The 14,726-nt window shown below is 42.5% G+C and overlaps 1 protein-coding gene across 2 annotated transcripts; it reads left to right on the top strand.

Annotated features, from left to right (window-relative positions):
- Window positions 1-6,696: 6,696 nt before the first annotated feature.
- On the top strand, window positions 6,697-13,360 carry LOC125509074 (lipid phosphate phosphatase 2). 2 transcript variants are annotated; one of them, XM_048673951.2, is made up of 8 exons: window positions 6,697-6,928; window positions 10,792-11,013; window positions 11,118-11,205; window positions 11,280-11,389; window positions 11,523-11,616; window positions 12,365-12,553; window positions 12,662-12,721; window positions 12,808-13,360. In XM_048673951.2, the coding sequence occupies exons 2-8, from the start codon at window positions 10,798-10,800 to the stop codon at window positions 12,987-12,989; spliced, it is 939 nt and encodes a 312-aa protein (XP_048529908.1). In that variant the 5' UTR covers window positions 6,697-6,928; window positions 10,792-10,797; the 3' UTR covers window positions 12,990-13,360. The 2 variants fall into 2 exon arrangements, with proteins under 2 accessions (XP_048529908.1, XP_048529909.1); XM_048673952.2 differs by lacking the exon at window positions 6,697-6,928 and adding an exon at window positions 7,343-7,572.
- Window positions 13,361-14,726: the final 1,366 nt, after the last annotated feature.

Genomic DNA, 14,726 nt, shown 5'->3' with positions numbered 1-14,726 from the left:
CCAAGCTATAAAGGCTTCGTGATGAACTATAATATGCAAGGGATGGAAAAGACAATTCCCGAGCTCTTCGTGATGCTAAAGGCTGTGGAGGTAGAAGTCAAGAAGGAGCATCAAGTGTTGATGGTGAACAAGACCACTAGTTTCAAGAAAAGGGAAAAGGGAAGAAGAGAAACTTCAAGAAAAACAGCAAGCTAGTTGCTGCTCAAGGGAAGAAGCCCAAGTCTGGACCTAAGCCTGAAACTGAGTGCTTCTACTGCAAAGGGACTGGTCACTGGAAGCGGAACTGCCCCAAGTATTTGGCAGATACGAAGGATGGCAAAGTGAAAGGTATATTTGATATACATGTTATTGATGTGTACCTTACTAATGCTCATAGTAGCGCCTGGGTATTTGATACTGGTTCTATTGCTTATATTTGCAACTCAAAACAGGGGCTACGAATTAAACGAAGATTGACTAAGGATGAGGTGACGATGCGCGTAGGAAATGGTTCCAAAGTCGATGTGATCGCGTCGGCACGCTACCTCTACATCTACCGCCGGGATTAGTTTTAGACCTAAACAATTGTTATTTGGTGCCAGTGTTGAGCATGAACATTATATCTGGATCTTGTTTGATGCGAGATGATTATTCATTTAAATCAGAGAATAATGGTTGTTCTATTTATATGAGTAATATCTTTTATGGTCATGCACCTTTGATGAGTGGTCTATTTTTGTTAAATCTCGATTATAGTGATGCATATATTCATAATATTGAAGCCAAAACATGAAAATTTAATAATGATAGTGCAAATTATATGTGGCACTGTCGTTTAGGTCATATTGGTGTAAAGTGCATGAAGAAACTCCATGCTGATGGGCTTTTGGAATCATTTGATTATGAATCACCTGATGCTTGCGAACCATGCCTCATGGGCAAGATGACTAAGACTCCGTTATTCGGAACAATGGAGCGAGCAACTGATGGAAATAATACATACTGATGTATGCGGTCCGATGAGTGTTGAGGCTCGCGGCGACTATCGTTATTTTCTAACCTTCACAGATGATTTGAGCAGATATGGGTATATCTATTTAATGAAACATAAGTCTGAAACATTTGAAAAGTCCAAAGAATTTCAGAGTGAAGTGGAAAATCATCATAACAAGAAAATAAATTTTCTACGATCTGATCGTGGAGGAGAATATTTGAGTTATGAGTTTGGTCTTCATTTGAAACAATGTGGAATAGTTTCGCAACTCACGCCACCTGAAACACCACAGCGTAATGGTGTGCCCGAACGTCGTAACCGTACTTTATTAGATATGGTGTGATCTATGATGTCTCTTACCGATTTACCGCTATCGTTTTGCGGTTATGCTTTAGAGACGGCTGCATTCACGTTAAATAGGGCACCATCGAAATCCGTTGAGACGACACCATATGAACTATGGTTTGGCAAGAAACCTAAGCTGTCGTTTCTTAAAGTTTGGGGCTGTGATGCTTATGTGAAAAAGCTTCAGCCTGATAAGTTCGAAACCAAATTGAAAAAGTGCATCTTCATAGGATACCCAAAAGAAATTGTTGGGTACACCTTCTATCACAGATCCGAAGGCAAGATATTCGTTGCTAAGAATGGATCCTTTTTAGAGAAGGAGTTTCTCTCAAAAGAAGTGAGTGGGAGGAAAGTAGAACTTGATAAGGTAATTGTACCTTCTCCCGAATTGGAAAGTAGTTCATCACAGAAATCAGTTCTAGTGATTCCTACACCAATTAGTGAGGAAGCTAATGATGATGATCATGAAACTTCAGATCAAGTTACTACCGAACCTCGTAGGTCAACCAGAGTACGGTCCGCACCAGAATGGTATGGTAATCCTGTTCTGGAAGTCATGTTACTAGACCATGACGAACCTACGAACTATGAGGAAGCGATGATGAGCCCAGATTCCGCGAAATGGCTTGAGGCCATGAAATCTGAGATGGGATCCATGTATGAGAACAAAGTATGGACTTTGATTGACTTGCCCGATGATCGGTAAGCCATTGAGAATAAATAGATCTTCAAGAGGAAGACACATGCTGATAGTAGTGTTACTATCTACAAAGCTCGAATTGTCGCAAAAGGTTTTTCGACAAGTTCAAGGTGTTGACTATGATGAGATTTTCTCACTCGTATCGATGCTTAAAGTCTATCCGAATCATGTTACAATTGTCGTATTTTATGAAATCTGGCAAATGGATGTCAAAACTGTATTCCTTAATGGATTTATTAAATAAGAATTATATATGATGCAACCAGAAGGTTTTCTCAATCCTAAAGGTGCTAACAAAGTGTGCAAGCTCCAGCGATCCATCTATGGACTGGTGCAAGCATCTCGGAGTTGGAATATACGCTTTGATGAGTTGATCAAAGCATATAGTTTTATACAGACTCTGTATTTACAAAAAAAGTGAGTGGGAGCACTACAACCTTTCTGATAGGTATATGTGAATGACATACTGTTGATCGGAAATGATGTAGAATTTTCTGGAAAGCATAAAGGAGTGCCTGAAAGGAGTTTTTCAAAGGAAGACCTCGGTGAAGCTACTTACATATTGGGCATCAAGATCTATAAAGATAGATCAAGACACTTGATAAGACTTTCAATGAGTATATACCTTGATAAGATTTTGAAGGAGTTCAAAATGGATAAGTCAAAGAAGGAGTTCTTGCCTGAGTTGTAAGGTATGAAGTTGAGTAAGACTCAAAACCCGACCACGATAGAAGATAGATAGAGGCCCTATGCCTCAGCCATAGGTTCTATAAAGTATGCCATGCTATATACCAGACCTATTGTGTACCTTGCCATGAGTTTGGCAAGGGGGTACAATAATGATCCAGGATAGATCACTGGACAACGGTCAAAATTATCCTTAGAGGATTAAGGAAATATTTCTCAGCTATGAAGGTGATAAAGAGTTCATCATAAAGAGTTGCGTCGATGCAAGCTTTAGCACTGATCTGGATGACTCCGAGTCCCAATCTGGATACATATTAAAAGTGGGAGCAATTAACTAGAGTAGCTCCATGCAGAGCAATGAAGACATAGAAATTTGTAAAATACATATGGATCTGAATGTGGCAGACCAGTTGACTAAACTTCTCTCACAAGCAAAACATGATCACACCTTAGTACTCTTTGGGTGTTAATCACATGGCGATGTGAACTAGATTATTGACTCTAGTAAACCCTTTGAGTGTTGGTCACATGGTGATGTGAACTATTCGTGTTAAATCACATGGCGATGTGAACTAGATCATTAACTCTAGTGCAAGTGAGAGACTGAAGGAAATATGCCCTAGAGGCAATAATAAAGTTGTTATTTATATTTCCTTATATCATGATAAATGTTTATTATTCATGCTAGAATTGTATTAACCGGAAACTTAGTACATATGTGAATACATAGACAAATAGAGTGTCCCTAGTATGTCTCTACTTGACTAGCTCGTTAATCAAATGTGGTTAAGTTTCCTAACCATGAACAAAAGAGTTGTTATTTAATGAACGAGATCACATCATTAGAGAATGATGTGATGGAGAAGACCCATCCGTTAGCTTAGCACTATGATCGTTTAGTTTGATTGGTATTGCTTTCTTCATGACTTATACATATTCCTCTGACTATGAGATTATGCAACTCCCGAATACCGGAGGAACACCTTGTGTGCTATCAAAAGCCACAACGTAATTGGGTGATTATAAAGATGCTCTACATGTGTCTCTGAAGGTGTTTGTTGAGCTGGCATAGATCGAGATTAGGATTTGTCACTCAGAGTATCGGAGAGGCATCTATGGGCCCTCTCGGTAATGCACATCACAATAAGCCTTGCAAGCAATGTGACTAATGAGTTAGTTGCGGGATGATGCATTACAGAACGAGTAAAGAGACTTTCCAGTAACGAGATTGAACTAGGCATGAGGATACCGACGATCGAATCTCGGGAAAGTAACATACATATGACAAAGGGAATGACGTATGTTGTTATGCGGTTTGACCGATAAAGATCTTCGTAGAATATGTAGGAACCAATATGAGTATCCAGGTTCCGCTATTGGTTATTGACCGGAGATGTGTCTCGGTCATGTCTACATAGTTCTCGAACCCGTAGGGTCCGCACGCTTAACGTTTGATGACGATTTGTATTATGAGTTATGTGTTTTGCTGACCGAAGTTTGTTCGGAGTCCTGGATGAGATCACGGACATGACGAGGAGTCTCGAAGTGGTCAAGAGGTAAAGATTGATATATTAGAAGGTTATAAACGGACACTGAAGTGGGTTTGAGAAGGTTCGGGGATTTTTCGGAGTACCGGGAGGTTACCGGAACCCCCCGGGAAAGTTAATGGGCCTAATGGGCCATAGTGGAGGAGAGGAGGCAGGCCACGGGAGGTGGTGCCCCCCTGCCCAATCCGAATTGGACAAGGGGAGGGGGCGCGACACCCCTCTTTCCTTCTCCTTCTCCCTTCTTTCCCCTTTCCCTTTTCGTTGATTGGAAGGAGGGGGACGAATCTTACTTGGACTCGGACTAGGAGTCCAAGTAGGACTCCCCCCTTGGCGCGCCCCCTTTGGGCCGGCCACCTCTTCCTCCCCCCTTTATATACGGGGCGGGGGGCACCCCCAAGACACACCAAAATTTCTCTTAGCCGTGTGCGGTGCCCCCCTTCACAGTTTACTCCTCCGGTCATAGCGTCGTAGTGCTTAGGTGAAGCTCTGCGCGGATCACATCACCATCACCGTCACCACGCCGTCGTGCTGTCAGAACTCACCCTCGACCCTCTACTGGATCAAGAGCTCGAGGAACGTCATCGAGCTGAATGTGTGCTGAACACAGAGGTGTCGTACGTTCGGTACTTGGATCGGTTGGATCGTGAAGACGTTCGACTACATCAACCGCGTTAACCTAACGCTTCCGCTTTCGGTCTATGAGGGTACGTGGACACACTCTCCCCGTCTCGTTGTTATGCATCTTCTAGATACATCTTGCGTGATCGTAGGATTTTTTTTGAAATTGCATGCTACGTTTCCCTACATATTACCCTCATCAAGGACATGTACGATAATGTTGTGACAAGTGTTCGAACAAATGATGGCAACATTGATGCTTTCCCGATTAAAATAGGATTGCACCAGGGGTCACCTTTGAGCCCTTATCCTTTTGCTTTGGTGATGGACGAGGACACAAGGGATGTACAAGGATATATCTCATGGTTTATTCTCTTTGCAGATGATGTGGTGCTAGTCGATGATAGCCGGTCGAGAGTCAATAGGAAGTTAGAGCTAGGGAGATAAATCTTAGAATCAAATGGTTTTAGAGTTAGTAGAACTAAAATGGAGTACATGAGGTGTGGTTCGGTACTACTAGGCACGAGGAGGAGGAGGAGTTTAGCCTTGATGGACATGTGGTGCTTCAAAAGGACACCTTTCGATGTTTGGGGTCAATGCTCAGAAGGATGGGGATATTGTTGAAGATGTGAACCATCGAATCTAATTCGAATGGATGAGGTGGCGCCAAGCTTCTGGCATTCTGTGTGACAAGAAAGTGCTATCAAAGGTAAATACAAGTTATATATGACGATGATTCGACCCGTAGTGTTGTATGACGCTGAGTGTTGGCCGACTAAAAGGTGAAACGTTCAACAGATAAGTGTGGCGGACATGCACATATTAAGATGGATGTGTGGCCACACGAAAAAGGACCGAGTCAGAAATGATGATATACTCCCTCTGTTTCTTTTTAGTCTGCATATAAAGTTTGTGCAAAGTCAAACTTTCATAAAGTTTGACCAACTACATAAGAAAAAAATGTCAACATTCACAATATAAAATCAATATCTTAGATGCAGCATGAAATTAATTTTCATACTATATAACTTTTGTATTATAAATGTTGCTATTTTCTTAGATAAATTTGGCCAAACTTTATGTAGTTTGACTTTAAATAGATAAAAAGAGACAAGGAAGTACGGGATTATGAAATGGCAGCTGCTCCCATATACGAAGATATCCTTGTTCAGTCAATTTCTTTTACTAAAGTTAGCTTTGTTCATTGTCCAAAGAAGGCCAATTTAGTCGCCCATTCTCTAGCTAAAGATTGTGATGATCACCAGATGTGTGGGTTGAGAAACTTTCTAGCTTTACTTTGTCTTTATTAATCGATGATGTATCTCTGATTTGAGCAATAAAGTGAGCCATAAAGGCCTTCCTAAAAAAAGGTACAAAATAGAGTTGGGATATCATTTTTTTATTATTTTGCGATGGAGTTGGGATATCATCGATTAGAGACAAGTTTGTCCAACATCATCTAGGATAGTTTGGACATATTCGCGTGGAGAAGCTCGAGTGTATAGCGAACTGCTAGAGCGTGCTGAGGAATGATGAGCTTTTTTCATGCCTGACATACATATTTTTGAAATACTAAATTTCCGTTAGACGTCACAGCTGTGGCAAATCTAGAACAAGAGAGGATAAAATTCATTCAAAATTGGGTAGTAAAACCATTGGCTGTGGTCGTTCTCGCACGGCGGCACGCGCCCCATAGCAGCAGTCAACAAAGGCTGTCGTCTCGGGTATCTGGACAGGCCTCAACTCTCAAGCGTTTGTCTGGGCCCACACCGCCGCCCACCACAACACTACCAGACGGTTTCATATACAGCACACTGTAGAGTAGATTCAAAATCATTTGAAAAGCAAAATTGCCCTCTCGACTTTTCCTCAAAAAACAAGAGGACAAAGCAACCACTAATAATCCCCTCACCAACCCTCGTCTCCTCCTCTTTCCCAGCCCCGCAATCCACCCGGCGCGCCCCACCGTCGCCGGCGGCGCGGAGCACCGTCTTCTCCCCGGCATCCTCCAGGGCGGAGCGCTGGAGATCCGACTCCGCTCGGTTCCTTCTCGCGTCGGTAAGGAACGCTGTCCTGATTGTTCCTCGAGTTCGGATTTTTTTTGTTTTTGTTCCGGAGCATCGTATCTCCTTCGCTGCACCCGGGGGCAATCCATCCGAATCCCCTCCTTCTTTTCCTTTAATTCTAGTACTTGTTTATTATCCCCGCTGCGAGTGTGCTGCTGCTTCAGAAATCCAGTCCACCCACTCCATGGTTTTGGTTAGGTTCGTACTGTGCAGGGCGCAGAATCGGGCCCTGCTAACCGCGTCAACAGGGTTTGGTGCCAAACATTGGTACGGCCGCCCCCCTAGAGGCTAGAGTCAAGCGGCAGTGGGCAAACAACCGCTCCACCGACGGACGATCTTTAAAGTGATATATAGTACGTACCAGCAATAGATAGCTAGCTGCTCTAGGCCGTACCCGTTCAATCTTTACTGCCAGTTGGCTTGGAAATTTCGACGTCGAGCCAACCGTTTCCAGTGTTTCAAGGGTCAAGTGGTCGAATCAGCCGAACGAGTTTTGTCTATTAGCTTCGAAGCTGGCCTGTTCAGGACTAAAGCAAGGACCAAACATTATTTGTTCTGTGACTTGGGAGTTTTGGTTACACTGAGGCTTCCACAGTTCTGTTCAGCGATTGGCACTGTGTTTTCTCAGTTTCGGAGGTACATGCAGTGTGTTGATTTCTGGATCATTAAGAGCTTATAGTCAACAGTTTGTTTTGTTCATGCATGATTCTGTTTACTCCTTGGGTTTGTCAGCTTCAACTAGTTGGATTTTCACCCTAAATTCGTTTAGTTGTTTGGTCACAAGGAAGATTTCCATGTTGTTCCGGTTTATTTGACCGTTTAATATTTCAATCTTTGCAGTCTTTCATGTATAGTGATGCTGACGGTCAGATCTTTACAAATTATATTTACAGTCTTCTTTCACTGTTTTATGAATACTACATAGTAAACTTGCATTCTTAGATCTTTTCTCAAGTGATGGAAGAAATAAAGCAAAAATTTGCATTCATAGCAGAACACCGATGCTGGCTGTACCATTTTTGTTATGTCCAAACCTCTGTGATTGCATATGAATATTCAAGCTCTGCTTCTTCCATATGATAAGCATTTTAATACGTTGAGTAATTTCGAGCACCTAAATCAGAAACATTTATATTCCTAGAAGACTCGAACTGCAATATTAGCCCTACCAAGCCCTTCTTGTTTCTGCAATCCTTAATATGATCAGAGTAGCTTGTCTATACCAGGATTCAATTCTAGTCTATATTACAATATCCCTGTTTTCTCCATTGCTAGTTTGCGTTCATCCTTCCTATCATATTTTTATAGATCATGCAGGCCTTTCTATTCTTTTGTGATGTGAAGTCATATAGGGAACTATCAACTGTTTAGGAACCAGTTACATAAAGAGAATAATTGTGTGAAATAATAAATACACCAAGACAGGATTATGAGTAGAAATAATGTGTAACTTAGACATGGGCCAGTAAGTTGCTGCTGACATCTCTAAAAGAATTCCAAGCCATTTAGTTTCTATCAACTGAATGGCATCTTAAGTTTTGCATATTCTTTCACACAGTTGTAGACTTGTACTGGTACTTATTTGAGCTTAGCGATTTAAAAAATATTTCTGGTCTCCTGAGTTTAAGAAGAATCAAGAGTGAAATTTATATGTCAAACGCTATCACTGCTTGATGTTGGTTTCATCTGTTATCTGTGGGACATGATAATTTTTAGAGAATAGGCTTTCATCCTGTTTTATAAGCAACACGGCCGAAGGATACAGGGTGTTGAGGCAACCCTCTTTCAAAGCAGATCAAAGAAGACCATGCTAAACAAAGCGAGCAGAGCAAACAACACAGAATGAACACCAGGCCCCTAGCCTGGGAACGTTACGAGGAGTGCACTGCTGGATGATGCTAGCTTGCCGCCGAGCAAAAGCACAGGAGCTGCATAGGCACAACAGGAAGCACCAAAAGGAGCCGACCACAAGCGAACCGACATCCCCTGGATAAAATCACTGGACCACGATGCAACGCTCTATCAAACTTGCTCCGGACGGAGGAGCGCGACTCTGCGAGCAAGCAGAAGGGACTGGGGCAACTGCCGACGTATTCACATGAAGAGACAGCACAACGGAGCCACCATCATCTCGAACCGAAGATGCTCCAAGTCACCATCCATGCCTGCCGAAGAAGCCATCACACCACACCCAGAAGGGAATTGGGGTCTCTGGTGGCATGCCAGGAGGGGTAATGTTGCGTTGCGCCGCCACCGAGCCTGACAAGATGGACATGGGTTGTCACTTGGGACTCTGAAAGGGGATGGAAGAACTGCGGTGAAGCCCCCAAGAGGGACGCAACACCCAAAGGCCTAGCTTTCATCGGCGTACTGTGCCGTCCTTGTTAGGACCACCCACTGCCCACATGGACAAGGAAAGCAGCCAACACTGCTGTCACCAGGGAGCAGTCCGTGCAGCCCGCCTTCCAGGGCCGCCGCCCTGGTTTCTGGCCCTGCAAGAGGAGCGCACCAGGAGGGAACATCACTGCCACTGTCATCAAGAGCCACGCGGGCCAGCCTTCGAGTTGCTCTCGAGAGGCTGGGGCTAGAGTTTGGGTCATCCTCGAGTTGCTCAAGAGAGAGCGATGCGAGGGCCAGTTTTCCACCATCCCACTTATCCTGGAACTTAATAATCATATTAGTTGCGCAGACTTTTTTTTTTGCGGGTGACTTGTTATGTTGTCAGCTCTCCAGATTCCTGGACTAGGATTAGCACTTTCTAATTATCACCTTAATTGGAGGTCGATGGATGTCCCAAGCCCCTATCAACATTCAACTCTTGTTTTGTTGACTTAACAAATGATTACAATGGGAGGGATGCAACCTTACTGTTTAGTTGGCAGCAACAGATTAGATGTCCTGGTATTTAATTACATTTCTGATTATTGTGAATTGTTACCCAAATCTCAGAGGTTTCAGGGTTTTGTTGACATTCCATAAGTTGTATATTAATTGTTTGTTAGTGATCATCAATGTTAGTAGACTAACCGACCTTGTACTGATTTTTTTGGAACATGCTACTTTCCTGGAAATATTCATTATGGTATCCCTGCACGCCTCAGTGTAATGTGATGTTTTGCAAGTTGTAGCCAGCACTCCAAATTGATATAACTAAGTCCTAGATATATCATGTTGAATTGGTTATACTGGCCCTCTGAAGTGGTTCTATGTTAGGAACTTGACTTGGTCTTCATGCTTCCTAGGGTAGAACCTTTGGGTTGTGATGTTTACTATGAGAACAAACTTTTTATCTACTGTGGTTTGTAGTTATAGCCTGCATATTTTGCCCAGGTGATAAATTATGCTGATAATGGCTTTCTCATAATTATTTTATTACTTCAAATTTGATTGGGCGAGGATTTTCATGCTCGCTACAGTGGGCTCTTTGGGCTGTCATGTTTTTGATTTGACATTCCTTAATCACCGTGTTTATGCGTAAAATAGTATTACAGTATTACTAGTTTTATATGAGACGCTAATGTTTGATAATTGGAAACTATAGCCTATAAATATAATCATTTTCCAGTCAAGCTCGCAACTTATTTGGAATTGTAGGAGCACTATTTGCTATGATTAAACTAATGAAATAAAGGGATAGATAATTATATACAAAAGCCAGTCAAGCAGAGTAACACTGTCTTCATTTGTAATGCTACAACTGCAAGTATTTGTGCTCCTATTTTTGATATTAATTCTTTTTGATTTTTTATCTTCTATTTCATTATTCATAGCTGCATTACATCCAGTCTATCTTGTAATTATTGCAACTTTACTCACCAATTCTTGTCTTGCTCCCTTTGTCTTTGTTATTTATAGGACATAATGGCGGATATCCAGTTAGGATGTTACACTATAAAGTCCCATGGAGCCAAAGTGGCAAGACTCCACATGTATGACTGGATAATACTTCTCCTCCTTGCTGTCATAGATGGACTGTTGAATATAATTGAGCCTTTTCACCGCTTCATTGGGAAGGACATGATGACTGACTTGAGATATCCATTAAAGGGCAATACTGTGCCCTTTTGGGCTGTTCCGGTGTGTTCTTGTGCTGCTAATTTTGGACTTTTTTCTCACTACTTACATCATTTTGTGTGCCATTCAAAAGATAGTTCCAATTTTGTAACTCACCTGATTTGCAGCTCATCGGAATTGTCTTGCCATGTGTCATCTTTGGTGGAATTTACTTCAAGAAGAAGAATATCTATGATTTGCACCATGGCATACTGGGTATTTACATATTCTTGGGCTTATGAATATGTTTATAATGTATGTACAAGAAATAATTTGAAACACATATTTAGGTATTCTTTATTCGGTGCTCATAACTGCGGTGATTACTGATGCAATTAAGGATGGAGTTGGCCGACCACGTCCTGATTTCTTCTGGCGCTGTTTCCCAGATGGAAAGGATGTAAGATTACTACCCGAGAACTTCACCTGTTTCAGCCACAAGTCCATCTTTGTTGACCTGCCCACTGTTCAGTTGTTCTTATCATGTATGGAGTCTAAATTGACCAAAACTCATCGAATGACCCTGTTTTCAGCTTTATGATAATGTCACTACTGGTGTTCTGTGCCATGGAGAGAAGAGTGTCATCAAAGAAGGTCACAAAAGCTTCCCAAGTGGACACTCATCATGTAAGTGATGACATGAATACTTAAGTAATACCTAATGTTTCCTTTGGTAATATTGGTGTCAAGCATTTGTTGGTCAGCTATGCCCGAGCATTCTTTCTTTAAAACTCCATTACATACTTGAGCTTGTTTTTTACACCCTTGTGATAATCCTTTTGACACAGTCCGTGATGGCTACCTGTTGTTTTGTGGTTGGTTGGGCTGCTTGTGGTGGCTGGCTTAGTGGCAGTCATGGAATCAGGGGAGCTCGGACAGGTGGCTAGGCCACAATTGGGCCACAGGTGGCTAGGCCACAATTGGGCACGAGACAGCCTGGTGCACTGGCCACTTTGGTGTGATTTGCAGTGAACCAGGAAGTGGCAGGCATGAAAGTGCGGCGTGCCACCTTCCAGTTTAGATGCTTGGTTGCTGCTTGGTGTAGGAGCAGCTGTGTGATTAGTTTGATTAGACAATGCACATCAGTCATGTGTTTGATTAGAGACCCCACAAAATTGGCCTAGTCTTAGCCTTGTCTCAAGGTTGTAGTTGAAACATGCCCTGTGGTGAAATACAAGTCCAGTCAGAAGCATTTCTAAGTAAAAGCAAAAAGTTTTTAGGCCAATTCAATATCTGAGGTCGGGTACGTCAAGGCGCAGTCTTTCATTAGGCACATCTAGCATCTATGGCAGTGCTGTTACAATTCTGTCAAATAGGTCATGGTTTGATCATCTAATAACTGTGTTCTCGTTCACCTTGTGTTAATCTATTCCAGGGTCTTTTGCCGGCCTAGGCTTCCTTACGTGGTACTTGACTGGGAAAATCGCAGTTTTTGACCGTAAAGGTCATATTGCAAAGCTTTGTATTATTGTTCTGCCTCTACTTACTGCTGCACTTGTTGCTGTTTCTCGAGTGGATGACTACTGGCATCACTGGCAAGATGTGGTTGCAGGAGCTGTTTTAGGTTTGCCATTTTCGTAGTTCTGTAAATTCACATAGGTGACCTTCTATATTTTTTCTAAAAATGCCTATAATTATTTTCTTCTCCTGTTGTTCCCTGTTCCCTTTGCAGGTCTCACAGTGGCTTCATTTTGCTACCTGCAATTTTTCCCATACCCTTATGATGCAGATGGTGCCTCCTTTTACCTGTTTTATTACTTATCGATTTTTGTGTTCCTCCATGTTTTTCAGTGATAACAGTAGCAATTTGCATTGCAGGACTGTGGCCTCACGCATACACCCTCCAGCTAGCCGAGGCGCGCAACAGCGGCATTGCAAACTCCTTCAGTGTGCGACCACCCACGGAGACCGAAGAAGGGGAAGGTCAGGGCGGGATCGCCCTAAGAGACACGAGTCCTATTCTCGACACCATGGAGTCTGGCAGGAGATACGGAAACTAGGAGGACCGGATCAGACGACTACCCAAAGTACCATGATCGTCCTGACCTTCTTCATGGGCTTGTTTCCGATGCACATGGCAGGGGAGAGCAGCTGTTTTCTCATGCACAGTTTGGTGTATTGTAGAGCTGTCGTTTCGTCAACCTCTGTATGGGTTTTCAGTGTTTAATAGAGGTTTGGTTTGTGTTAACTGGATAGTTAGCCTCGTAAGGATCAGCTGTACATTACCTAGTGGAGTGCTTCGTCGTCCACGCCGGTGAACATGTTGCATTATTTCTTGCTCTCTCTGCCCCCTGAGCCCCTGAGGATGGTTGTTGATCTTCTTGCTCTTGAGCAAGCAGTATGTATACATGGTTTACTACTTGACTTGTTACGCGAAGTGTGAAGTTTGGTTGTCTGCACGGTGATGAAGCCAGAAGCAAAGACTTGCTGGCTGCTAAGCTGGTCGGACCGGGACTGGAATGGATAACCCATTGCAAAGCTGTAGTCGGGTAAAGTTCCATTGCATGTTGTTGTTAAGAAGTAGGGCCTGGAACCACATTCAGTTCACATGGATGACATTATATTCAACTCGAGTGTGTGCCTTGGTGTTCTTTTTATATATTTTTTTTGGCAAAAGAGCATTTTTTTTTCAGTCCAAGTCGCCAAGCCAAGCGCTTGGGAGTTTCGTGCTCTGAGTGACGAGAGAATGCGATGCTGCCTTCGTATTATCTTGCATTAATCTTTGATTTTGGCATCCAATATATAGCGACTGGACTGGAGAGAGCAATTATCATACATTCCATACGGGGAGGGCATATACATGGGGAACACATCTGGCAAGCTCTCCTGCCTTGGCGATTTACGGCTCAGCTGCTGTGGCGAGAAGCCATCTCGCCCTTCTCCGGTGCCGGAGGCGGCGCAGGCGCCGGCGCCGGCTGACAGCTATCCACCACCACCACCACCAGCGCCGGCTGCTCTTGTCCCTCCTCCTCATGCTTCTCCAGCTCCAGGTTATGCCAACGTACACGACCAGGGCAAGTAGCTACTGGAATATGCACAGATCGCGTCGCGGCGGAATACACGACTCTGTGTCTTTTGTTGTTTGTGTGGCAAAGCAACAGCATGCTTTTCTGGTGTAGCGGTGAAGTTGTTTATATTGCTTGTTTGTAATGTACTCCGATCAGTTCATCAGGTAATGCCCGTACAGTTGATAAATAACTGCAAGTGTCATCCGCAACAATTACAAATATGACATATTTGGCTTGAATGCGTTCGTGTTTTTTATTTTATTTTGGCTTGTTAGATAATATTGGTAATCTTGTTCTAGAGCTCTATGCAGGAGGTCATCTGTATGATAGGGTACATATTTTGTATTGAACTAGCAAAAGGGCCTATGCGTTGCAACGGGAGAAAAAAATTCATAATCTTCAATGGCCATGATCACATTTTGCTGCATCACCGAGATACGCTATCACTCTCAATTTCGTGAAATCATGAATGTTTTTAAACTTGTGCACATTTTTGAAATCGTGAAATTTTTTCAAATTCATGAACCCTTTAACAAATTTTCAAACATTTTCTAAAATCAAGAACATTTTTTGAATTTATGAACATTTTACACTATTTGCAATTTTTTTTAAAAAAATCTGAACATTTTATAAACTATTTTCTTGAATCGGCAAATGTTTCTAGAATCGACGAACATTTTTATGGAAATTGGTGGAACAATTTTTAAAATTCACGAATCTTTTTTTTGA

This window comes from Triticum urartu, chromosome 5A (genome assembly GCF_056163025.1).
Source record: "Triticum urartu cultivar PI428250 chromosome 5A, HENAU_Tu73, whole genome shotgun sequence".
NCBI classification, from domain to species: Eukaryota; Viridiplantae; Streptophyta; class Magnoliopsida; order Poales; family Poaceae; genus Triticum; species Triticum urartu.
This window is presented reverse-complemented; position numbering and strand designations above follow the sequence as displayed.